General features: G+C 39.3%; 1 protein-coding gene across 4 annotated transcripts in view; it reads left to right on the top strand.

The window, feature by feature from the left end:
• Positions 1-13,158, top strand: part of MET (MET proto-oncogene, receptor tyrosine kinase) — a 93,863-nt gene extending 80,705 nt beyond the window's left edge. For 2 of the 4 annotated variants that reach the window (XM_030464735.1, XM_030464745.1), the window contains exons 15-21: positions 2,207-2,437; positions 4,548-4,628; positions 5,245-5,426; positions 7,014-7,123; positions 9,537-9,702; positions 10,613-10,749; positions 10,887-13,158. In XM_030464735.1, the coding sequence (XP_030320595.1) occupies positions 2,207-2,437; positions 4,548-4,628; positions 5,245-5,426; positions 7,014-7,123; positions 9,537-9,702; positions 10,613-10,749; positions 10,887-11,097 (1,118 nt within the window). In that variant the 3' untranslated portion in view covers positions 11,098-13,158. The remainder of the gene's footprint in view (positions 1-2,206; positions 2,438-4,547; positions 4,629-5,244; positions 5,427-7,013; positions 7,124-9,536; positions 9,703-10,612; positions 10,750-10,886) is intronic. The other 2 variants (XM_030464726.1, XM_030464718.1) reach the window with 1 other exon arrangement.
• Positions 13,159-27,354: the final 14,196 nt, after the last annotated feature.

The raw sequence follows: 27,354 nt of genomic DNA, 5'->3' as shown, positions 1-27,354 counted from the left end.
AGAGGCTTGCTATTTGAACTGAGCTTCCCAGGTGCTTCCCAAGGTTAAGGTACAAAAGATTCTTTTACTCAGGTTGGAGGAACATATAAAATAGTATTAGTAAAATCCCTCTGTAAGTGTGTTCCATAGTTTATTAGGAGCTAGTGGATATAACACTTCTTTGTTATCTTGAGGTCCATCACACCATGAGCGAATCCACTTTGAAAAAAGTTATTTTTAAGTATAGCATCAAGTGGCTGTAGATTTAGGGTGTCTCAGTGACTTCATACAGTCATTATAAAGCAGTTCTGTCAGCTCAACAAAGGACGTGGAGTTTTGTAAGATCATATTCTTTTGTCTGTTCAGGCTTCTCCTCTAAAATAGCACATTGTATCATGCAGAAATATTGATATTAAAATTAAGCTAAAGGGATGTGAAAACTGACAAATTGAGTGGAGGTTCATGTGTGCTCAGATGCCAGTCTCAGAAAACACACTGTTCATTTTCAGGGATGTGGACATGAGGGAAGAATAACCTTATGCTGAATACATATTGGTGCTTTACAACACCATTTTAGAGAAGGTGTCCTCCAGAAGAGCACTCTGCTGCACTTATCATATCACTTTAGGCTGAACATGTCCTTTTAGACACGTGGAGCCTACATTGTGTCATTACCATTAAAGAGACTCTAACTGTTAAAAGTTACAGTATTAATATATTTGAGTTGTCAGATATTTACTAGCCTTGGTACAGTCATATTCTTGTACTATTTCATGTGCTGCCATAGAAATCACTCCAAATCCTTAATTCACCTTTGTAATTCTCAATTGTGGAACTGTTCCCAATTCCTTAATGATTCTTTAGTTGCTGCCACCAGCTCGCACAGGAAGTTTCTTGATTGAAAGATTCCCAAAGGAAAAGGGAACCCTGTGCCACTGGCTACAAGGGAAAGTGGTACATGAGACAAAGCTATGCAGGGATCATGGGGCCCCTGTACACTGGCAAAGCAGAGCAGAGAGCACACCCAAGAAGGAGGTGCATCCACTTAATGTTCCTGTAGGAATGTTCATATCAATTGCTGTCACAGAATAAAATGTCAGGAACATTAGAAAACATGCAGATGTACATGCAGCAGCTGTAAAAATTATTTCGCACCCATGCCTGGAGTATTTTGTTGTGATTATTGAACAGGTATGTGCTCTTTGTGATATAAGTGTGGCTTTGTTAATAAAAGAGTTTGCATTTTTTATTCTAGATAGAGCAGCACCAAGTTTTTCTTGGTACCTAGGCTGATAGCAGCCCTACATGAAAATTTCCCAAGTTTTATATCTAAATATGTGAAGTGTGTCTACACACCTTTTACTCTTTGTGATAAAATACCTGGTGATTTCTGTTGTTAAATTTATTCCCTTTGTTTCTTTCTGACTATCAGATAAATTCTGCTCATTTACTCTGCTAGAATCACTCCAGACTGAAAGTGGTGTAAATTAAACTCAGTTCCTTGATTCTATTATGCAAAATGCTTAAAAGAATCTTTTAGAGAAAAGCAATATGAAATACCTGAACAATATGCTGTTGACAAAAACAAAAATTCTCAAATAAATAGTCCTTGCTTGCCTGAAACATTTTGATTTATGCTATTTTAAATAAGTTGGCTCATGTTATTTTCATGAATAGCACCAACTGTATTATCTTCAGCAGCTACAGGATATGAATCACCTCTAGGCATTTCCCTGGTTGAATATTTACCATTGGATAAACATAGCTAGTCACCAACAGTTTGGAAACCTTCATGAAATGTAGAGGTCCCCACCAAATTAGAACATGACAATAATAAAAGGTTTCATGTCTTTAATTTTTCACTACTTCCTCCTCCTGGATCACTATCATTTTTGAATTTTACTTGTTACTCCCAGTTACTAGAAATGTCATAACCTACACTTGGCAAGAAGTAACAAGGCTTCATTCCACCCAGTCAGAAAAGTAGACGTTTTGCCATTTGCTTTCATGAAATTAGAGCTGAGACAAGCATAAGTTTCTAGTGACAAGGTTTTCCTTGGCAGGTTAGCAATGCATATTTTGATTTTCCCTCTGTGACCAAAACTTGTGCAAAGCCAAACCACTTCCAAACTGATAAACTCAAACCTTTGCTCATCAATTAAATAATGCTCTTCATTTTCCAAGGAGAAATCTGAAAGAATTATAACAGTTTCTATTTCTCTTGCAGATCAGTTTCCAAGCATGTCTCAGAATGGGTCGTGCAGACCTGCCCAGTATCCTCACTCTGACCTCTCCCCAATTCTGTCCAGTGGAGACTCAGATTTAGCAAGCCCACTTCTCCAAACTAATGTCCACATTGACATCAGTGCCTTAAATCCTGACCTGGTCAAAGAAGTGCAGCATGTGGTTATTGGTGCTGACAGCCTGATTGTGCACTTCAGTGAAGTAATAGGAAGAGGTGAGTGCCATGACTGTTGCTTTGCAAACTTCTGTTTTTTATGCACATGCATCTATTATAAACCATTCTGAATAAGGTGTCTACACAGAGATTTTCCAAGCTTTTTTACCTCTTACAGCCCTGCTCATACAGGGCCTCTGATCCATAAGGATCCAGAGTAAGTGGGGCTGTGTACAGGCCAATGGCACATGCCTGTATGGCCAGGGGTGCCAAGGCAGGGACACCAGCAATCTTAAACCTGGAGCTTGAGGGAGGGCAGGATTGCATTATGTAAAAGTCCCCATGGGCCAGGTGAAATGCACACCGCTTTTTCCTCCACAAGTTTCCTCCAGCTCTGATGAATTCATTTTCCTCCTGCTGAAGGCTCTCTATTCCCCCTCATTCCTCTCTCATCCTGGCTGCAGGAATGTGCAGTTCCTGACTCACTTCCCCTTGTTTTCATTCTTCATATAGAAAGCACCCTATTTTTCCGACTTTATTCCATCAACCATATTCCTCTAGATCCCCATAAGCAGGTTCCTACCTTCTTTCATACCTAAGCCTGTATTCCTGTTAGCAGCATTTATTAAAATCTGTATTACTGAATACCTATTAATAAAAATTAGAAACAGCCCATGCATAAGAAATTTCTTGTTGAGTATCACAGTACTGATAGAAATTTGGCTATAAGTGATACTTCTGTCTCTTCTTTAGGAAAATAGGCACAAATCAAAGAACCAATTGCTGTGTTTCCCTTTCATGTATTACACCTCATCATCCCCAAAGCAAGGGTGGGCCTTTTCCTTTTCTTTCTTGTTTCTGAAAAGGCCAAGTAATTTCCCATTTTTTAAATGTTGAAAAATATCAGAAATGACAAAAATATAATTAACCTTTTTAAATTTTCTTCTCCATAACTAAAAATGAGCCAAATCCAAAAATATTGCAGACCCACCCTATCCAAGCATTAGGATTTGTGCCCAGGCTCCAATTTGTGGTCGCATGGGATTTTAGTTGCTTTTATAAAACAAATTTTTTATTAACTTTATCCCAAGCCAAAAGCAAAGCCAGCTGGCCTCTGACCAGCGTTTATGACTGGAACCTAGTAAACTTAGTCAATTAGTCTTGTTCTCTGCAGAACTCACAGTTGACAAAAAAGCTATCTTGCATTCTAACTGAAAATATTAATATTTTTTAAGTGGCCAGTAAATAGTATATCTGTGAAGGAAAGCCACTATTACATGTAGATTATTTGATTTGGATAAATGAGTGTACGTGCCTGGACCTCAACTTCTCTGTGTGTCCCAACCATGTCAAGTTGACTTCACATAGTAGGTTTCCCTGCTTTGCATACTACCCCACTTGCTTGACAGGAAAGCACAAGATCGGGAAGGATTTCTGTGTCCCTGGAAGTTTATTTCATTGCTCAGACCATTAGCAAGGAGGCAATTTTTTCTCATCATCTAAAATCTCTAGAGTGATATTTTGCACCAGGAGCTAGGCCATAACTGAGACCACAGGCTTCTGCAGTCAGTCTGTGATTGATAGAGTAATTCCCAACCTGTTTGTGGCCAGCACACCACTTTTAACACTCAGCTTTTTCCATGAACTAGCAAGACCTGAGAGATTTTAAGGCCACAGTGACCCTCATTGTGCAGCTTTCCACAAAAGGTGCATCAGGCCAGTGGACCACTTTGCATGGGCTTGCAGACCACACGGAGCCACAGATCCAGTGGTTTTGTCAGCTCCTTCTAGCTGCTTCTTTGTGTCTTCCAGTGCTCTCCTTTGACATATATCCAACAGGAGAGTATGGTTGGAATGGGAAAACATAGGTTTTGTCTGCCTAGTTATCACAAGAATATGAAGCAGTTGTGGCGCCAGCCTTGCCATTATTTATACACACCTTCTAGGCCAAGAAATATCAGTTATGCTGCAAATAGAGTTTTCATTTTATGTAATGATGGTTTTATGTAATGGTAGTTTTATGTGTTAGGTATGAAGTATACATTACAAGTGTTGGGAATTGGACAGAATGGAGTGTGATCACTTTCTTTAAGCATAATTGCTACCCAGTCAAAAATAACAGAAAGCTAATTTTACTTACTAAAGCTAATCTTTCTCATTTTTTTCACAGGACATTTTGGGTGTGTATACCATGGAACATTGCTGGATAATGATGGCAGGAAAATTCATTGTGCTGTAAAGTCACTGAATAGTGAGTTACATGTTTAATAGTGAGAAATTACCACAATTCCAAAAATAGCCAGGGTGAACTAGTTAATTACAGTAAAGTATACTTTCATAAATAAAGATTCTGAGTTGTAACTGGATCAGGTTTATCTCTGGTACAACTGCAATTACTTTGGATTACCATAAGGCATTGGTATATATTCGTGAATCAAATTAAATCCCTGTGTATTACCTCTTCAAAGAAAAGGACAGAGGAAAATGAGGAAAATGCAGTGTAATTTTTTTATTCTACTGAGTATTGAAGTTTTGGGTTTAGATGTTAAATTTCTAAAGAGCAGGCAAAGCTGCTGGAAAAACAGGAAGAAACTATCACAACATTTATTAAAGGCCTTGCTCAAGTGTTATTCAGTTCTAAATAATTCATAAGAAGAGGAGAAATGGAATTTAAATGTCCAATAAACTGTATTTGGTCATTGTCAGAAAACCAATGTTCATAACCTAGTTGTAATGTGGGAGGTGGGAAGCATGTTTGTAGCTTCTCATTGTCACTTTGCTGTGCAATGACAGACTACATAGAAAAGAACTGTACTTTGTTTTGTTGGGTTTTTTTAATTACTCCATTTTATTCCTGGATTTCTCAGGGATTACAGACCTGGAAGAAGTAGCTCAGTTTCTGAAAGAAGGAATAATCATGAAAGATTTCACTCATCCCAATGTTCTGTCACTCCTGGGAATTTGTTTGCCCAATGAAGGATCCCCCTTAGTCATCCTTCCATACATGAAACACGGAGATCTTCGAAACTTCATTAGGAATGAGACACATGTAAGTACATGGTGAGGTCTACAAAACCGTAATGCAAGTCTGGCCACACCCTGCTCCAGAGCCACAGGTTATGAGCTCTGATAATTACATTATGTCTATAACTTGCTGCAGTTACTACACCTTAACCTTTAGCACTTGCTTAGGCTGGCACCAAGCCCAACCGCAGCACTGCCACTCCTTCCCTTCCCCCTTAAATTCCTCTCTAGAATGTTTCCCAGAAATTATCAGCAATAAGTATTTCTCATTTCCCATCCATAAGCCTCTTCATAAACAAACGTGTTGATGAGATCTAAGTCAAGGGGCCCAACCATCTGCTGGTTTAAACTGGCATATATATCTCTGTTGACTTCAGCACAGCTGTGCCAGTCATCACCATCTGCTCTTACAACATCTAGGTACAGGATCTTCATGTCCAGCTAGAGAGCATCACAGTCCCGTTATTATCAATATTTTCCTTCTTATCTTAAGAGAGAAAAACAGCAATTGTTACGCAAACTCTGAGTACTGTCTTGTCAGAGATTTTTCACAATTTTCATTGAGAGACTGCAGATGTCTCTTATGTGCCTCACTGCTTTTTCTCAAGTATGTGACCACAGGTCTTGCCTCAGGTAGTGTAAGCCCACTTTATATTGTAGTTTTTCACCCATTTCACAGTCCTAGTGCAATATAAACTGACTTAGAAGCCCATGGGATTTCACCCCTGCCTTTATGGAAATCAGCAATAGTGAGGAAAATTAAACAAAAAAAAAAGATGCATCTTGGAAAGCTGTTGGGGGAGTTAAGCTTTCTGAGGTAGGGACCTCTTCCCTTTTCAGCTTCTTTCACTCTGCAAGCATCAGAGACCTTGACTGTGAATAGTGCCACAGTCATTCCTGAAATAGACTGGTGTCACAGTTGAAAAGGATTGTTCCACAGAAGAAAATTGTATGGAGCAACAGCAACAACACAAAAATCTTTCAGACCATACTATTACATAGTAAGTCATGATGTTGGATAAAAGAATTACAGGTTTATATTTATTTCTATATTTAACATTTCCAGTAAGGTCTCACCTCTTAGACCAGCAGAAGGGGTTATCAGTCTTTGTGGAAAATCTTCCTCTCGTAAATGCTAAGGTCTCATTTGCCTTTTCCATGGCATCATATTGCTGATAGCTTGCACTTATTTTGCCTTAAATAGGATTCTGTCCTTTCTTCACCGTTTCCAGCTGGTGAGCTCCAAGTTCATAGTTAGCACCTTCTGTGGACTTATATGCTATTACTCTTAAGTTCACAAATGTGAATTTCATGTATTAGCTGTGATGTTGAGGTTTTAGCATTCTGTTCCACTTCCCAACCCAGGTCATGCTGTTTATGCTGCTAACTCCACTTTCCTGGAGTTTCACAGCTGGTTTGATTTCTTAGAGTGTATTTCCTCACTGGAGGCAAGAAATTCACCTAAACTTAAACCAGTTTCATTACAAGCACCAACCTGTCTTGATAATTCTGGTGGCAAGATAGGTGTGTCAAAAACTGGGAGTCACAGCAAGAAACAGTCTGCTCCTTGGGTTTCTGCATTCATTGTATCACAAATGCTTGTGTTTTACAGAATCCAACAGTAAAAGATTTAATTGGATTTGGCCTTCAGGTCGCAAAAGGGATGAAATACCTTGCAAGCAAAAAGTTTGTTCATAGAGACTTGGCAGCAAGAAACTGTATGTAAGTACAGATATGTAATTCCAACCATACTATCACACTCTTACGCAAGATGGGGAGATGAAGTAAATGAAAGTTTCCAGGATTCTCCTTTTTAAGTCAAAATAGGGTGCTGTTTTCATTGTTCCATGATTATTATACTGATGTTTGTCTTGCATACTGATGAACCACTGAGCTTACTAAGGGCTCACCTCTTACACATAAGCTTATTTTTGAGTGTGGGAAATAAGAAAATCTGAGGTGAAAGTGTAGTCTCTCAAAATCATTGGTTAGAGCATTTAAAAGGCATCTCCTAAGGGAAGTTAAATTGCTGTTGTCTCAACTTGTTGTGCTTCCACCCAATCTCTTCAGAAGTAGCACGTCTCTGCTGCCCCACCTAGCAGGAGGGAGAGGAACACAGGGGAACATTGTGAGAAAAACAGGAACAAAAAAAACACCAGTGAGACTTAATGACAGTAATCTTTCATTACATGAGTATGAGCTTACTTTGGCTCAATTGCACACACATATTAACATTAAAAATCAGGACATGTAAACTATCTTACTAGTGTCTGGGCAGCCAGGCAGTACAGGTCACACAAAGACTGATAGTTGCTGGTACTAATATGCTGATTCATCACTTATGTTGTGAATTAACGAGGTACATGATTAAACTCTTAATAGAGTTCATTTTTAGCACATCATAATCTGGCTGAAAAAAGGTTATTCACTTGTGATACCAGATTTCTTACTCATTTTCAAAGGATTCACACTTGTGCAGCTGAACACCCTCTGAAAAAGAATGTTTTCTCACAGCTGCTGTTATCTTATGGGAGGAAAAAAGCCCCAAGCAACGTAATTTTCAGGTTTCCTAAGAAAAAAAATCAAAGTCCATATAGTGGCAACAGGACATTCCCTCTGGCCTATGGTCTCTCCCTTGGGTGAGGAGGGAACAGCTATCAGGATGTCTTACATTGCCAACTGAATGGCTCCTGCTTCTATACTGCTCAGCCCTTCAGAGCCTGGAGAGCTGCTGCCACGTGAGGAAGATGTAAGGTTGAAGACTCTCATTCCCCAGTGACCATGTGCAATCCAGCACTCTAGCACAGCCCCTGCCACAATGGCAATGTCCATCAAAAAGGTAGCCAGAATGTAAATAGAGTCCCTGTGGACTCTTGACTCTATTCCACTATGCTGAAAGAGGTTCAGAAGCTGCTATGGCATAAACTGTCCCCTATTGACTCATCAAAGTTCCCTTCATTGGTATTGATTTAGTTATTACATCAGTAAATACAGCAGACATTTGGTGCCATTCAGAGGAACTTCAATAGACCAAAGAGTTGTCCAGGCAGCAACCTCAAAATTCAAGACAAGGAAATGCCACTTGTAGAGGCTGAGAGACAGATTTGTTTGCCTTTGAGAAAGTTCAGGTGGACTTTCCACATGTACAAATACCTGATACAGTGGAATAAAGAAGATAAAACCAGATTCTTCTCAGTGGTGCCCAGGGACAGGCCAAGAGGCATTGGGCACAGATTCAAATAGAGAAAATTGCAGTTAAGCATAGAAAGAAACACCTTTATTGTAAGGATGACTGACCAGTGGCACAGGTTCCTCAGAGAGGTTGTAGAGTCTCCATCCTTGCAGATACTCAAAACCCAGCTGGTAATGGACCTGGGCAACTAGCAGTAGGTGCTGTGAGCAGGGAAAGTGGTGGTGAACTGGATTATCTTCAGAGTTCTCTTCCAACCTTACCCATTCTGTGGCTGTGATTCTTTAAAGAAGCCCAAAAGCAGTTGTTTGCTGTGGCTAGGTCTGCACATATAGTGAAGGACAGGCTTAAGCATGCCAACACCCATGCTATGTTTTCTGATAGAGATATTGCTTATTGGTGCAAACATCAGGCTCAGGAGGAACAAAACTAGGGAGCTCTTCTGACATGGCTGAGGAACAGAACTTTCCTTTTACCACTGTTCTTTCACAGTGCAGACAGCCAAGACATCCTTAGTTACACTACTGCATTATTATACAAGGGGAGTCACTGAGATAATGATGGTTCTGTCCTTACCAAAACTGAGAGTGACTAGGAAAGGTGATGCCTTGACTTAGAAATAAAAATGAGGGGTTTCTAAGAATACAGAAGAAATGATGTAGCACTCAATCAGTCAGGGTTGTTAGAAAAAAACTTTTTATACTGAGCAATTGTTTTAGAAAAATAACTCGATTATCAAAACATTATCAGTAATTTTCTGAGTTCGTTCACTATGTTAAATGGGTGTCGAATATACTTTGCTGCACTTTTTGTTTCACTGCTAATCAATTAATAGATCCAGGATAAGATACCACTTTTCAAAACTGTGAGTCACTCATTATAATCCACCATCACTGTGAATCTTGCCTGCTCAGTTGCAGATAATTCTTTTTGTCATTTCTCTAGGTTGGATGAAAAATTCACTGTCAAGGTTGCTGATTTTGGTCTTGCTAGAGATGTCTATGATAAAGAATACTACAGTGTGCACAATAAAACAGGAGCTAAACTGCCAGTGAAATGGATGGCTTTAGAAAGTTTACAAACTCAGAAGTTCACAACAAAGTCAGATGTGGTAATGTATATAACATTATTTTTATCATTTATTAATTTCTCTTATATTGCCCAAGGCATCTCTCCAGTATTTAATTAGTGGACTAGCTCCAAACCAAAATTTATATTGGTATCTAACTTTATATTGGTATCACAGAAGAGTAAGAGACTGTTTTTTCATTTAGAAAGGGTATTTCTTCTAATCACAAAGAAACAAGTTTGTTGGCTTGATTATCTGTTACTGCTCAGGTAAGAGTTATAAATTTAATCCCACTCCAAGGGAAACTAAGGACATTTCAAGGAGCCAAGTTAGAGCTGAATCCTGATATAAAAGGGGCTCTGGAAAGCTTGATAAAACAGGTTAACTTTGAGACTTGTAAAATTTAATAGTCCTCAAAAAGACCTTATTAGCTTTATAAATGGCTGACTGCCTCCAGCAATCTGAAGTATTACCTGTCCATTTATGAAGAAAAAATTATGAGATGAAGTCATTAGTTGGCTGGATCACTTTTTATTTTAGCTCTCCTTTCAATGCAGATTCAAATTAGCCTGTGATGCATAGAATTTTCACCATGCATATCCTCTTCAGTATGTATTTACACAGGGTTAGTCAGATCGTCAGCTCTTGTAAATTGGCAGAGCTCCATTAACCTCAAAAGAGGTCTGCCAACTTATACCAGCTAAGTAGCAGGCCTATAGGCTTTTATTTTCTTTCATTTACTTAGCTAAGTTTCTCTGGCTCTAATTTAAGTGGCTCTTCAAGTCCTTACAGCATTTATTAGCTCACTTAAAAGAAAGTTGAATGCAGTAAAATACCTTTTTAAAGAGAAAATCCATGTATTTGAATGTTTAAATCTGTCAAGCCACCTTCTAAACTGGAATGTAAAGCCCTCCTACCATACCACTTATTATTTATTTCTTTGCTTCCTTAGTGGTCCTTTGGTGTGTTGCTATGGGAACTTATGACAAGAGGGGCACCACCTTATCCTGATGTAAATTCTTTTGATATAACTGTTTACTTATTACAAGGAAGAAGGCTGCTACAACCTGAATACTGCCCCGACCCACTGTAAGTAAATATTTCCAAAGTCTGCTGCAAATGCTGCTGATTCTGGTATTATAGTGAGACTGTGGAAGGAAAGAGGGTTTGTTTTTTTCCTTTTTATACAATTTCATAATTTAACACTTCTTTTATTTGAATGGCAGGTATGAAGTAATGCTGAAGTGCTGGCATCCAAAACCTGAGCTGCGCCCAGCATTTTCTGAACTTGTTTCAAAAATATCAACAATCTTCTCCACTTTTGTTGGAGAACACTATGTTCATGTCAATGCTACTTACGTCAACGTGAAGTCTGTTGCTCCCTATCCTTCTCTTTTATCATCACAAGACAACACAGACATGGATGTTGACACATGACGGGTATGTCTGAAAGAGAGGGAAATCCATTCTTAATTGTATGAACAAAAAGCAGAACATTTGGTCCACTTGTTTTTACTGCTCGGTCTTTGTGAGAACACTGTTGCACATGTTTATGTTGTTGCCCAAGTTGCACTAGTACAAGGACATGATACCATGTTGTTAAGGCTATGGGATCGTATAAACCATCACAGTAATTTCCAAGTATTTGGACAACTGCATCAATTAGCCAAATGGAAATGTTATGTACTTCCATCCAGAGCTAGCACCCACTAGCTCTCATTATGTGTGCTCAGACCCAAGAATAAAGATTCATCATTAATTCCATCAAGGAGAAAGCAGAATACCAATCAGTACGGCTGGAAGGACTATTACTGTTGCATGTACTTTAGGATAATGAGCAGTGCAGAAATGGTTTTCACACAAAAAGCTAAGACAAACAATGAGAGTTACAAGAGTTTAAAATATCTTTTCCTCCCACACAGTCCAAACCTTGGATTTTTGCACTACATTAACAAGGTTTCTTACAACATGGACAGCCAGGAGAGCCAGCCTCTTGGTAAATGTCTTAAGAGAAACTTACATCAAAAAATGGTGTGCAGTAAAATAAATATGTCAGCCTTGCCAGGTCTCTGGTGTAGTTAGACGGTACATAAAATGAAGTTTAAATCATTTAGCTTAAAGCATTCCTAGTGTCAACTTCATTCCAACATTCAACCACTTGTTTGCGTAAGAGTCTATATTGACCGTTCTCTTGCTGAAAAATGCAAAGCCTCAGTTTCTTTCAATAAAGAATTAACCACTTTCTGAGAATAAAAACCTGAAGGCATCCATATGAAATGCCAGGCTAGTCCCTGGGATGTTGTAATAGGAGCGACATTATTCTAGAGAAGGAGAGGAGACAAGCAGGTTGGCAACCTTCTGGAGCTGCCGTCTGGTGAGTCACACAGCAAGCAGCTGAAGTTCTGCCACCCTTGGGTGGAGCTGCCACCAAAGGTAAGGAGCAGAGGTGTTGGAACCAGCCCTGACCTAAAGAGACCCTTCTTGGATAGCACAACCCAGTGAATTATACCTACTTTTATTTCAAAATTAGGGCCAGAGAAACAATTTTGAAAAGAGAGCGTACGTAAAACTTACAGTTAATTAGGGAAGAGTGCTTTAGGGCAAGCATCACATGTAATTTCCGTTCCTGTGGAATACTGTGCATACTACTGTATAGCTTGTTTAGTGTAGGATAGAACTGGGTTTGTTGGTGTAAACGCATAAATTAATCTATTTTTATATGAAAAAAAAAAGTTTATTTTTAATGACATTTACAAAGTTTGGTTAGGCCACAAAACACTGCACTGTGAACATTTCAGAAAATGTATGTCAACATACATGGTTCATAAATTGTAGCAACCTTATGAAAAATACTGTGTAAATATTAAAAAGGAAAAGACCCAACCATAACCACACTCCACCCTAAGCATAGTATCTCCATTGCTGCCAGCCAACTATTTTAGGAACTTCAAAGAGAGTTAGTGCAGATAAAGAACTGATATAAGGGAGATATATTGTTCTTGGGAGACTGTTGTAACTGAAAGATTTATAATGAGGGCAGAGTGTGTAGGCAAACTACGAGCAGATAATATTGTACAGTGTTTCATCACCACTTTCATTTCAGAAATGAACTTTCATGTCTGCTGAGAGCAATCCTAATTGTAGATTGCTCAAGGACAAAAGGCTTTGCTGCAGGCAAAAAAAAAACAAACACAAAAACAAAAATAAAAAATCATCTCGATGGTTGTTAAAACAGCTAAGGAAGTTTATGACACATAGATTTGGAGAAGATACTCCAAACTTGTACATACGTGCTTGAGGAACGCTGCAATGTGAAACAGAGGACATTTCTACTATTTATGAACTTTTGCTTAATAAAGTTAATGTTGTGTCTGGGACACCTGTAAGAATACGTGATTCTGGTAAAGATTTGGTGTTAGTAAGTTCATATATCTGCAAAGAGCTGAATGGTACTTATGTTTATAGTTGTTGTTATGACCTAATAAACATGTTATTAAAATGAATTATTGTAATACTTTATACCCCAAGTGCTGTAATTACTGTTAACATTTGGCTGTTAAGCTGATAAAAAGCCTGAACTCTTTTTCTGACTAACATGGGAAGACTGACCTGTGGCACTGTGCAAGGAAACAACTCAGAAACATAAAAATGTAGAGAGTGCACCAATAAATCCAGCATACAGTTCATCTGCCTCCTACCCATTAATAGATGCCCGAGAGAAAAGTGCAGGGTATTTTATCGTGAACAGTCACAGCGTAACCTGTGTGGTTAGAAAGGCTCTTCCCTAACCCCAGGCTGCCCCCATGCAAAGCCTTAGAATTCTTAAAGCACTTAGTGTTGGGTATAATACATGAAGGTCAGAATTAAGGCATCATCAAGAGTATGGCTTGGCTCAACAAGGATGCCAGTGCTTGCATTCAGCATCCAGGCTTCCCAATCAGTCACGATCCAGAAGAAATGTCAAGCACCTGGAAACCCCACATCCCTCATGGCCGTCCCTTGTGTGTCTCATCTCTGCAAGGTGCTTTGTATCTCTATCACCTGAAGAGAGGAGGCATTGCAGTCCCCAGGGGTCAGGTTTTTTTGGGGGGGAACAGGAGCCAGCTCTGCTCCTCTCCCACACCTTTCCTCCCATTATACTAGGTGCCTCCCACTGGATTCCTAAGTGCACTTCTATGGTGTTTAAGTGGGTGCCCCACAGACACTGCAGCGTGTGCTGTCCTGTGCCACTCCTCTGCCAGGTGACTCTTACAAGCTCCTTTCTCCAGCAGCTTACCTCACAGGGACATCTTATACTTAGCTCACTTTGAAATACCTTAATGTACAGAGTCTCAGATGATTAAAACCAGCATTTATACGATTTCCAAATATCAAGCAAAGCAACATCAAAACATATTCTCCAAATACATTTACTTCTTAACAGAAAATATATATGCTCAGTTTCAACTCAGCTTTGAGTGTATTTTGAGGAAAAAAGGCATTGATAATACTAGGTAAAGGTATAAACAGTCCTGTGATGTATCACAAGTGAACTCCAGATGAAAGATCTAACTTTTTATTGTAATTATTTGTATCTAATTTTTTTTCAATACATTTTCAGGATTTCTCTGAAAAGTCAGTAGAAAATCTCCAAGGTTTCACTGCAGCCTGATATTCATACCAGTCTTCAGTGTAAACTAGCATAACACACAGCCAAATGATGAGCTGAACTTAAATACCAGATTTGTAACACATTCCTCTGATTATTTCTCATGATTTCTATGGGACGCTATATATGGCCTTTTTGAAAGGGTCATCAGAATCACAAGCTTCCCATGCTCAGTTTTTTATCCTGGTAACTTTGCTTACACCAGGTACACACTGCAGCAGATCTTCAGCTGACTTAGGCTGGCAGCCTTCCCCCCAGAATGAATATTAACAGTGGACATGGCCCGGGGTCAAAAAATTGGATAACCGATACTCTACACCAAAGCCAAGAGATTAAAAAACAGGGAGGGATATCCTCACCCCACAGAACTTTTCCTGTTGATTTCACTTTTTCAGTGTGCAATTTACTCAACTGTTTTAAAGAATTTGTCTACAGTAAGGAAAGTTTTTACAACATCCAACAATATTAAAGGTTTCTAAAAACCAAGGGAAAGCGTACACTGTGCCATTGGGTTGCTAAGGCTTTGCAGATTGCTAATTTTTTGTTTTGGATGGTAAATTCAATCATGACCTAAATGCCTCATGTAAATAAATGAAGAGGAAAGGCATGTTACAGTAGCAAAAACAGCATGGGTGAACAGCATCAAAAGCATTTGAGACCAAAACATGAAATTCTCTCGTCAGAAATTTCATTTCTAGAATTCAGCCATAATTCTTAGCACAGGAAAAGGTCATAGCAGAGAAATGAAATAGAAATCCTAACATTTTTTTTTTTTTTACTCAATAAACAAAACATCTCATGAGAAATTCCAGTTTCCATTATTTTTAACAAATAGGTCATGAACTGAGTATTCCGAGCACTGAAGACAGACAAAGGAAATCTTAGGTTTTTGCCAGATTGATTATGGAAAACATTTACAAGAAATTGTGATCTCAGAGACAGCAGGGAGAATTCAGAGCAACTTGATTGACTGTGCAAATACCCGATCAGTCTCCTCCTCTCCAGAGGAGATCAGTCTCTCACCCTGGAACTGGAACTGTTTGCTCTGACATTCAGCCTGAATTTGCCTGTTGAAATCCCCATCCACCTGCTAATGCTCAAGGTGTAATCACTTCCAATAAGGATGCCAAAAGACTCTTTCTGATTAAGGTCAAGCACTTGTAGCCACCCCATGACCTTCTGGGGGACAGAAAGAAAAGGTTTCTGTTTCGTAAGGAATGCTGCTACCCTGGCTGGTGTTACTATTGACTTTGGTCCTTGGTTTTCCAAAGCCAGCACAACACACAAATCTGGGGATAGACTCTCAGCTGAGGGTAAATCCCTGCTGGGGTCAGCCCAGAGAGACCCTCACAGCTGAACAACAATCAGGTGTAGTCCAGCTGAACTGGGTTTTAATGTGAGACTGACATGCAGATCATACTGGACTTTTAGTTTTTCAGCTGTTAGCTTATTAGGGGTTAGAGGAAGAGGGGTTGAAGGAGAGGTTTCCCTCTGCTGTCACCTCAGCCGTTCATCCATGGGACTGGAGCTGGCACAGAAAGCCTCGGGGCAGCAGACTGACCTGAGTTTGTAGCCTTCCCATGCTCCTGAGTTCAAGAAAGGAGCACAAAAGGAATAGTGCCAGAAACTGCAGGTCAGGCTTGATAAGATTTTATTTGCCCAGTCCAAGGTAGAACACAAAAGAAGCATGGTGCATTTCATCTGGTTTCCACATGCTTTTCTCTTTCAGTAGCAAGTACTTTGCCATGGCTCGGTGATCTTAGGAGGTTCATTAATATTTGCTGAATGTCTTCTCACATTCACTGCGACAACTTAAGACAGAAGTTCTCCTTGCTCTGGCCTCTGAGGCCCTGGGCATTTCTATAAATGCTCTCTTAACATTTGCCAGAGTTCTAATTAGTACATGCATGTTGAGCCCCTCTCTGACCTAAATGACAGCTGAATATCCTCCTCTACGATGTGAAAAGTGTTGCCAAAAACTTTAGGGTGCATGACCAAACATGGAGACCTCAGCTGCCGTGAGGATGCAGCTCACTGGGACTGTTGGCATAACTTTTCATGTGTGACAAAACCAAAGACAAATGTTAAAAATACAGCTTGAGCTTTATTTAGCAAGGGAAAAAAAGCACTTCAGACAATGATGGTATATTGTCTATCCTTTGTGCAGCTGAGAAAAGAATAAATTTAAGACAGACAGTGGAGCTGCAGGCTGTTGGAGCTCAGAGAGATGGAGCAAAAGTCATGGTGATCACAGGTGATGATGTGACAACACAAATACCCTGGTCAGCAAGCAGGACATTGTAGTGAAATGAGGCAACCAGGTGCCACCAATTACCAGGTAGTGGGCATGAGCTTGTGTTAAGCCCACCTGTGCCTGATTAGGGTGCGCCCTTACTGCGCATGAGCAGGATTAGGGGGCCAATAAAAAGTGAGCTTCCAAACACAGGCTTAGCTCATTCCTGAGCAAGTCAGCAGAGAGGTTAGCTGATTCTGGAGCAATAGCACTGAGCCAGGCTAGTCAACCTTGAGGGCAACAGACTCAGAGCACTATTTCTGAACTTCTGCTGGAACACCTGTTTGGACCTCAGAGCGCCGTGCCCTAAGAGAGGTTCATCTTGCAACAGGACATAACAAGGAACAAGTTCACATCCAAACCCAATTGTATGCTTACACTTTTCTTAAGAAAAGCTCTTCCTTAGAAAAGATTACTGCTACAGTCATCTTCATAAGTAAAAAAACACTCTCACCAGATAATTTCTGCATTTTGTAGAGAAATGTATTTATTGGAATAGCTTCTTCCCTAATTTTCAGTTACTAGAAATGTATCTATTGACATTAGCTTGTCTATTAGGTCACTTTCCATGCCCATGCAATATACCTGACACCTGGCCACATGAGCCATAACAGCACTTGGATGATTTCCCTCTAAGGCTTAATAATTATAAAAACTGCTGCAGCATTGCTTGTGTCTTCTGTACACCTCTGGGCATGAAACTGTTGCAGCTGTTGGCAGAACTTTGAAACAGCAGCTCTGAATTGGGTGGGAAGAGGGTAAAAATTTGTCAGGCCCACACCATCTCCATGAATGTTGAATTATGTCCCTGAAGTGATGGAAACAAACTTTCTCTTTTGACAAGTGTAAACCTGGGTTGCTGTATGAAATGCAGGTAAATAAAGGATGCCTATGCCAGGGCTATTTCTAATCCTTTTTGTGAATATTAAGTTTAACAATATGCTGGAAAAATATTTGTACATCTGCCACAACAATGATGCAATATATTTGATAGGTATCTTGATATTAATTTATAGCAGCAGCAGGATTTTCTCAAGAGCACCACAAAAACACAAATTATTTTTAAATATGTTTATGTCATATGTCTAGAAGAGTGGATGCCTTCATAGTATATTTGCCAGCCTATGAATAAAGGGAATTCTATTGACCATTTTGGACATCCAGAAACAGGTTTTGTTTGTTCTCAAAACTGAGTTGGTTGGGGAAGAGTATAGGAAAACTGATTTTGGATTATTTGGCAGAAAGTAAATATCTCTGCAGTACTGGACAGTTCTTTTGCCCACCAGAGATTATTTACCAGTACTCCATCCTTTCTCTTCTCTCTAGTATCTTCACACTACTAGAAGTTATCATGGCACAGAGATTCTGTGTGCAAATATCTACTAAGTGTTTTGCACCCAGTCCTGAATAGGAAGATAATGTATGGATCAACATAAACTCTTATCCTTCTGCTGAACAAATTATTATCAACACAGCATTTTTCTCATGGGTTCCCTTCCAAAGTCCCTATAGCACCTACCATGACTGTATATAAAGTTTATGTGGTCCTGTATTTTACTGAATAAAACCTTTAATTGGTGTTAAAATAGTAACTTCATTGCAGGGAAATCGGTAGCCATGAAGGTTAATGGCCCATACTGAAAGCCAATAACAAATATCCTTCCTTAATTAAATGCTTGGTTTAGATCACATTTGTCTTACTGTACATATACACTGGTCTGCCAAGCAGATATTATATAATCCAGACTCATTAATAAAGTACAAAATACTAGAGAAACACTCCAGTATTTTCAACATGAGTTCAGACCAGCGATGTCTCATTTCAGTGAAAACAAAAAACAACCTCCTTTTACCACCTGAATGAGAATACAGAAACTTTGTCCATCATTCATTCATTCAGCCCCAATCAGGAAATTAGAGACTGTGAGGACATCAAAGGATTTTACTGCTCAAGGTACCTAATACTATTTTCTACAAGTTTAACATGACCCACTCCCCTTACTTATTTATATACTACCCCTACAACTAGGTTAGATTTTATGAGGAGCATTTCTGAAAGCTGGAAGTGCTTTATCTGGCAAGAAGCCATCTGTTTAAAACATTCAACTCCTTAAAGATCTGAAAAGCTTCCCGGAGTTTGTTTCACTTCCCAGAAGTACAGCAGGTTGCAAATACCTAAGCATAAAGTGACAGACTTGCCCAATTGCAGGGGAACTTCTATGTATGGGAAAAGCATAGCTGAGAGGTAAGCTGTGTCAGTCTGATATCAGGGATCTGAATGAGAAGCACTGCTGCTTTGGCTTATCTGTGTTTTGCAATGCTGGTGTTGTACTTTTCATGTACATGAAAGGTACCCACGGTTTTCAGACACTTATGCTGTGGTCTGGGTATTCTTTAGCTACAGATCAAATACATAATGTATCTTCTTACATAGCCAAGATACACTTAGAGAATAGGAGAAAAGTTCCTCAGCTTACAATAATTCATGCTTCAAGACAAGGGAAAACTGACAAAAGGCAGAAAATGAGGCAAACCCATCCTACCTCTGTGATCAGCTGAGATAACATCAGTACATTGTCAAACAGGAAGATATTATCCAGTAACTGGGATGAGAGTACCCAGCACAAAAAAATCAGTCACTCTGAGAAAGAGTAGTTAAGGAAATTAATACCAAAATTATGTGTGATTAGGAAATACTGAAACATTGGGAAAATTCCATAGTAGGAATGATATTGTAAATGCCTTGGAATGATACTGTAAATGCCTCCTTGCTTCTTTTCTTGTTGGGGGTTGGACTAGATGATCTTTCGAGGTCCCTTCCAACCCCAAGGATTCTATGATTATCAAGCACTCCTCTGTTCAAACAGCTAGTAACAATTTCAGCCTGCTACGAAAACATGTAGTGCCAAGGCCTGAGAAGGAAAACTGACCAGACAATGAGCAGAAAGAACCAGTTTTGGAGATTTTCCTTTTTAACTGCAGTAAGAAGAAGGAACTGAGTACTATCCAGTTTGGAGAGAGTGTCTTTCATCAGTAAATTTCAAAGTACTTGAACAGAAACTTAGGGCTGGAAGAAATGTTGGAAGTTTGGTCCATCCCATGTCACTAAGATAGGGTGAACACATTTAAGCTGCCTTGGCAAATGTTTCTTAATGTGTTTTCATTAAAAACAAACAAGCCAACAAACCAACAAACAAATAAAAACAAAACCCCACAACTGTGCAAGGATTTTAGGGCTTCATCATTTGTATAGTGCCAAAGTTCTCCTACATTTCTCTTCCAAATCTTCTTTGCTGCAAGATGAGACCCACCTCTCTTTTTTTGCCCCAACACTGGCTACATAGCCAACAGATGACCATGACATTATTTATAGAAAACTCTTCACTATAGACGTCCTATCTTAATCTCCTGTTTACCAAACAAAAACATTTTCTTCAGCCTTCACCCACATTATTTTCTAAAAAACTTCCTTCTTGCTGGTTCTTCCCAGTATTATTTTATTCCCAGTCTTATTTGTTAAGTGTGATGCCAAGGATGAACTCGGTACCCTGAAAATGTACTGCTTTATAGACTGATGAAGTCAGCAGCTCTGATACAATCCAAGTTGTCTGGAAAAGCAAGAGACTACAGCAGATTACAAGCTTAGAGGTTTTGTCCACAAACAGATGTAGAGTAAGAACTATGGCTCTAGGTGCTAACAAAGCAAATTAATAACTTACTTTCTGGTTATACAAGTTAGATGGGTTTGCAATTCTCTGAGTCTTCTCTTTTTTTCTTTTTTTTCTTTTTTTTTTTAAGTATCTATCCTGGGTTTGTCTCAGGACAAAGTCCCTTCCCTAACTCATTCTTTTGTGATTACCTTAGCTAAACCATTGCAGCCAGGAAACCTGTCTCACTTGGAGAACAGCTTTCACCCAAACAGCTACAGCAAAGCCAGGAGCAGAAACTCACTAGTTGGAACCCCAATTCTTCTATATCTTAACCCACATTACTCAACAAAATATGCTTAAAAGAAGGGAAATTCTTCATATTTTTAAATGCATTTGTATTCTGTTGTTTTCTCTCTATTTTAACTAACTTTGATCAATTAACCTTGAATAACATGCGTAATCCAGCCAGGCAGTGCCAGAGACCTAGAGATCTCTGGCTTCTAAATAGTGCTACAAATCAAATAATTTCTTGAGCACTTATTCATGAGATGGATCAGGCAGAAACCAGGCTAAATCCTGGGAGCTGGGCAATGCTAAGCACACAAAAGAGACATTGTGATGTCATAGAAAGTTATAATATTTAGAAAGATGGAAACATCAGACTTCAGTAGGTAGGGGAGAAGGTGTGCTGAGGCTGGGTGTTTGCAATGTTATACTAACACTATTGCCAGTCTCTCCCTCATGTCAAACTTGACATATGGAAAAATGCCCAGGGCCTTCAGGAGGTCCCTTCTTCTAACAAGTGCTTTCTGAGACCACTTGACCTGCCAGAGAGTTCCATCATGACTGCAGCTAGCAGGCAAGGGATGCAGTGGTATCCCCCTCAAACCAGTGAGAGATATTTCTTCTGCAGTGCTTACACACTCCCTGGCAATGACTCACAGTGTACAAAGACTGGCACAGCAGTAAAATCTCATGCATGCTCCATGCACTCATTGTACATCAGCTCCCTCTACTGTAAATAGATGGGTAGGCGTTACCCTGCCACCCACCACCTCCCAAAATGGTCAGTACTCAGAATCACTGCACTCAGATCACTGGAAAAAGGCATCCTGTAAAACAAACAGACAGAAAGACAACATGGATTTTTCTTTTCAGTTCTTGCGGTTATGATAATCAGGTTTTCAGTCTTCTAGTATGCTGCAAATATCCGTCTCTATTTTGTCTCAAAACTAGAATAAATTTCATGATCTTAATCTAATATTGTACAAACAACTGTAGTCTACAGTCTACAGAGTAGTCTGCTGCAGTAACTGCAGTTTTGCCTTTATTAGTCACAATATTCATTTGTGACAGAAAATGTAATGGCATGGATCTAAACCTCTGCTGATCATTATCCTACTTCAGATGTTTTTTCTTCCTGAAAAGGTTAAAAATCTGACAGGTCTCAATAGCTGATGGCTGTGCCCATCCACACTGAGGGCTATTCTTGGTTCCAGCTGAAATAAGAGACATTTGCAGCACAGCTCAGTAACACAGTCCCATTAGCTGATAAGATTTACTCAAAAGTATGACTCAAAAGGACAGAAACTGTTCAGTCCACGTGGAATTCAATTAACAGTTTATGCCCCAAAATATGAGAGGCTGACTATTTTCAGAAAAAGGGAAATACTTTTTGTTTTGAAATTGACCTTATTTTTTTTAATGGTAGACTAAACAAAATTATAATTTCAGATTAAACCAATGCTCGTGGTTGTACTTGGCATGAAATCCAATGACATGATCAAAGTAACAGAAGTCAGCCAAGAGATCCAGGAAGATGAGGACAGCAGAGAGGCTCTGAGACTTGCCCAAGAATGAATAGCCAGAGCTTCTAGTGAAATTTCAATGTAATGGGAAGCACAGACACTAGATCAGAAAGAATCCAGACACCTGGAGAAGTGATCAGTAGCCTACCCATGAAAATCTCCTTTTTATTGGTTGTAAAAAAGGAGCAGGAAGATGTTAAGGTCATAAGATAGGGATGGAGGGTTGAGTGTTGAGGTTTTAATTTGTTTGAGTGTTGAAGAACAGAGGCAAGGAAGAAGATGAAAGAGAAAGAAGGGGTGAAAATATCATCAAGAAAGGTTAGCTCAGAGGACAAGGAAGCATCAAGGGGATGGGGTGAAAGAACCGGAAGTGTTAAGCTAGCAAGTATCTCCAAGTAAGGAACCTAAGAGATGGACAGAGCTGCCCAAGACAGCAGCAAAGAGGGAAGAGAGGCCACACACCAGTATGCCCCACATATATGGGTTGGATTGATTTCAGAATCCCCCACTTTCTTACAGTATCCTCTATGCTGCTGTAGGGAGAATCACATCTCCTCCTTAGCTGCGGGCCCTCTGGAGTCCCTGCAGAGAGATAATGAGAGAAAAGAGATGAAAAGCAGAAAGAGAGTTTGATCAATTTAATGTTGACTTTGTACCATTCCTTTGGTAGAAACAGAATAGTCAAAGCAAATAAAGCTGCTTTGAAATAGGAATTGACAGGACAAACCACAGCAAGCCTATGAGAGGAACTTTATCAGACTTATGCCACAACTCATTAATCTATATTACAGTAATAATGTTGCTTTAAAGTTAACGCCAGTGTTTCAGAGCAGAAGGTCTTCTGGATCCCTAAGTAACTCACTCCAAACCCTTTAGAGCTAATCAGTATCATTGCTTCAAAAGAAATTAAACTGTCTCCACCTAGTAACTCTACTGGCATTTGATCTACAATTGGCTTGAAGTTAAAAATTAATTACCCTTCCAACATATTGATTACACGACTATAAACATAAAAGCAGCAGTTCAGAACAATGTACACTGACCCTCTGTTGAAACAGCATGTTTGTTTTCTAAAGGAAGCCAATTGAGTTCCCTAGAAGGCGACAGCAATAAAAGTAAAACCAACAGTGCCATCTAGTGCATCACTGGGCTCAAAGGAGCACCTCAACGAAACACGTCATTCCTTATTTCAGCTATTTCCTAATGCTAACGAAAAAAAGGACGGATAAATTACTGTCACACTCCATATGCTTAAAGTCCTAGGTCTTACCACTGGGGAATATATGAATTCCAGATGAAGGAAGTCTTATATCATTTTCATATTCGTATAATTACTAGAACTCTAAAGATAAATGTCTTTGATTAGTAGCTTTCACAGAATCTACTAATTGGATTGGAAGGAACCTCAAGACATCATGGAGTCCTTAACTACTAATTTGAATTAACTGAATTAAATAAAAGTTCTGTGTTCTCAGTAATTCTCAGGCTTCTAAACTGTTCCATTTCAAAATAGCTACACTGTAACATCTCTGTTGTCTTCAGGTGGTATCTTTACAATATGCACTAAAATACATTAGATAAAATCTTTGGTTAGATTTCATGACTTTTTATTAAATGTATATGTATATATACATACATACATACACATGTACATTTCTCACACCAGTGAGAAAAAACAGACTGCAAAAGAGGACCATTTTTTTTTCTAGCATAGTATCTCTTTAGGATCCACTAAATATACCCCTTGCTCATGAAAACAAATAATTTTTACCAGAAAAACATAAGCCATTAACATTTTTTGCCTGTCTGTTACTGACAAAGCATGTAGACCTTGCTTCTAAACCCTTTTTTCCAGAAGAGTCAGGGTCCTACCCCCATGAGGCATGCTCTCAGAAGTCCTGATTCTACAGAATTGCTTTCCCATTCTTTTGCCACCTAATTTTCTGCTTCTCTCTGGCTGTTTCACTGTCCCCTATTATCAAATAATCTTTTTCCAGGAACACCAAATACAAATTTGGCTTCATTTTCCCAAAACCCTGTAGAATCCTCCCACTGTATCTAGCATCATACTTGGCCCTCTGCACTAGATTATTGTACATTTATTGTCAGCTCTTAACATAGCTTGCCTTAAACTACAAAGGGAGCCTAAAATAAAGGCTGTATATCCTGCAGCAGGAAAAGAGAGATCACAATCTCGATGCCAATTGCCTCAGATTCCTCTCTACCTCAAGGACTCATATTTCACTAAGGTTTTCTGCACCCATAGCCTGGTATCACTAATCCTTAATCCATATGAAACAGTGTGAGGCACGTTTCAGATGACATTGGGTACACAGATGCATGCAGCACACACAGAAGTCAAGCACACATCCTTCAGATATTGCAGCTTAGGCAAGACTGGAATTCCTCTCTATCTTCTTCACCAGCTCCTCCCCTGACATCAGGGGAACCAGTCCCTCCACACCCACAGAAACAGCTTCACTATTTGTTTTGGTTTCCCTTTTGTTTGTTTTGCTTGGCCCAGAGAAATTCCCCTAAATGTTAAAAAATAAAACCAAACCCTTAGGCTGACATAAACCTGACCTGTTCCAGTCCACTCCCCTCCACTTTGTGCCAAGGGCAGGAACAGCCCCATGCCATCATCTCTCACACCCTTGGACATTCCCAGGACTTGTTGCCAGTAGGTGACCCCACATGACAAAAACACAACTCTGCCAAGTTTAGTGGTCTGCAACAAACTTTTATTACTGGATGAATGGTTTATTAACAGTCCTTTTGAAAAATCTTTCTCTGGTATATATATCCCACAATGACAGAGAGGGCTGTATTGCACAGAAACTGTGGAGGGCAATATGCTGTAAGGAAAAAAAAATTACTAAGATGTGCTTCCCTCTTCTCCTTACCCTCCCATTTTCCCACTCCTTTCCTAGGTCTTCTCTTTGTTCTCTGACTGAAAGGAGAAGTCTCAACACACAAAGCAGGGAGCAATGGTGGCAGCAGTAACCTGATACGACTTAGAGCAAAGACTGTGACTAAAAGGAAGGAAGGGTTAACAAAGCAGTAATGAAGAGCTAAAAACTACCAGAAATTAACACAGAGGTCTAACTGTCACACACTACACTAGGGCACAACCAAAGAAACCCAAAATTCAGTGCTGTTAGAGGACACAGGTCTCATAAGGAAGCTGGACTCAGTTCCAGCAGGTTTGCAAATAAGCACAACTAGGTTTATAAAAGTCTTTCCATGTCATGGTGTCAGCAAGCAATGTAATCACAGAATCACAAATTCACAGCAATGTCATGGTTGTTAAGGCCTCCAAGATCACCACATCAAACCATCAACATCCCACCCCAATAAATAAAATTTATTTATCTGTATTACCATGTCCTGAAGTGCCTTATCTACATGATTTCAAATACTTCCAGGGATGGTGACTCCACCATGTTCCTGGTCCACATTTCTCTCACCACCTGCTGCCTATTATTGCTCTTCCTAGGTATTCCATAAGTTGTTTGTCTCACATCCTGCTACCATTACATTTTCAAGAAAACTCTTTCTCTTCTCATCTGTTGCACAGGAAACATCAATAAAGGCTCCTTGCTGACCTCCTTTGCCTCTTTCCCTACAGAGGAATTTTGACTTGGGAGGCACAAAAATTTGAAACAGTGAGAATAGAAACCTCTCTCCATCATGCTAGGTGGTGTTTACCTTACGTCTTTGGATATCCCACCTCTCTTTGTGTCTCTTTGTCACCTCATCCTACTCATCACAGCAGGGATGAGACTCCCATTTTTGCTGTATATCCTGGTCCAACATGAGAGACTAAAAACAGAAGTTCAAAATCTTCTGGTGAGGAAGGAAGTGGAGCACAGTATTTGCATTAACTCTCAGATTGCAAAACCCTGAGCTTGTCATCTGGAAAGAAAGTACATGAGGCTTTCTGTGCAGACTAATGGTCTGTTTCAGTCAGATACAGCAAGCAACAGCAGCAACGGGAGTTAAATCAGGCACAGATACACAGCAAGTGCAATTATCTAAAAATATAAAACTAGCTAAAGCACACATGGAATAAAACTTTGTTCCCTTTCCATGATCAACAGCATTTTCTTTGGTTCAAAACAGCTCATCAAGATACTGTGAAAATATTTAGTTATTAATCACTACCCAAATACAATTCTGGTTTAATGCTTTCCACAACAAATTAGTTCACACAAAATGCTTGCTAAAGGGACAGAAAATGGAAAATGGCAGCATTTCTTTCAGAGTAAACATATTTTACTCCTCTGTGTATTTCTTGAACATGGAGAAATAAAACCAATATAATGTGATATTTGCACTACTTTTGTCCTGAATTGTTCTTCTTAACAAAAAGATTACTTTGGGGCCAGGGGCAGGGAGGGTCATCATGGAGGGCTGTATTTCCCCTAGTTTTGTATTAGACTTCTATCACTTGTCTTTCATGCTATTTGAAGGAGATTTTACCAACTGTGTCTGTATACCAATTTACTGCAACTAGAAGAGTCATCTTTTTTCTGTTTTTACAAACTTCTCAGAAACAGACAGAATAATTAACCTAATCAATATCTCATTCCCACAGAGATAATCAGTAGAGAAAATGCCTGGGGGAGTGGGCAGGAATTCTTCCTTGTAAACCATTTAATAAAGAAGTAACAATATGAACAATATGAAGCCTATGAAGCCCATCACAGTGGAGTAGAAAAAAAAAAGTGTGAAATACAGTAATAGTTAATTCCTGAACGGAGGTTTTTATGCTTCCAATATCAATTTTTCTCTTTCCAACAGATCTCTATACCATCATATGACCCAATTTAGAGTAAAACTGAGTCCTCAAAGTAATATTTAATTTTTTTTTAAGTCAACCAAACTTGGACTCCAAGGCCCCAGGTCAGTTCTGCAGGACAGGGTTTATTTGACTTAGGCAAACTGAACCACCATCTGTGTCACCCTTAACAGTGCATGGGGAAAAAAAAAAAAAAAAAAAGAAGCCCATAGTCTTAGTAGATTAATGTCATTTTATCTACACACCACATTGTAACTGTTGCAGAAGTAGATGACTGAAGCTATGCTCCCATATCAACACTCATTCACCATCCTAATTTTTGCAACTATTTATTATTCAGGACTCTCAGAGAGGTCAGAAGCACTGCTTTTGTACATTATGCAGGAGCCAAATGATCAAAAATAAAATTACATCACTTTACTTCAAAATCCTAACTCCTCTTTTTCTTTTTTCTTCTAATAAATGGCACAAGACAAAAAATTAGCTTCCCAACA

This window comes from Calypte anna, chromosome 1 (assembly GCF_003957555.1).
Source record: "Calypte anna isolate BGI_N300 chromosome 1, bCalAnn1_v1.p, whole genome shotgun sequence".
NCBI lineage: Eukaryota > Metazoa > Chordata > Aves > Apodiformes > Trochilidae > Calypte > Calypte anna.
Note: the sequence above shows the minus strand (reverse complement) of the source record. Positions and strands in the feature narration are given on the sequence as shown.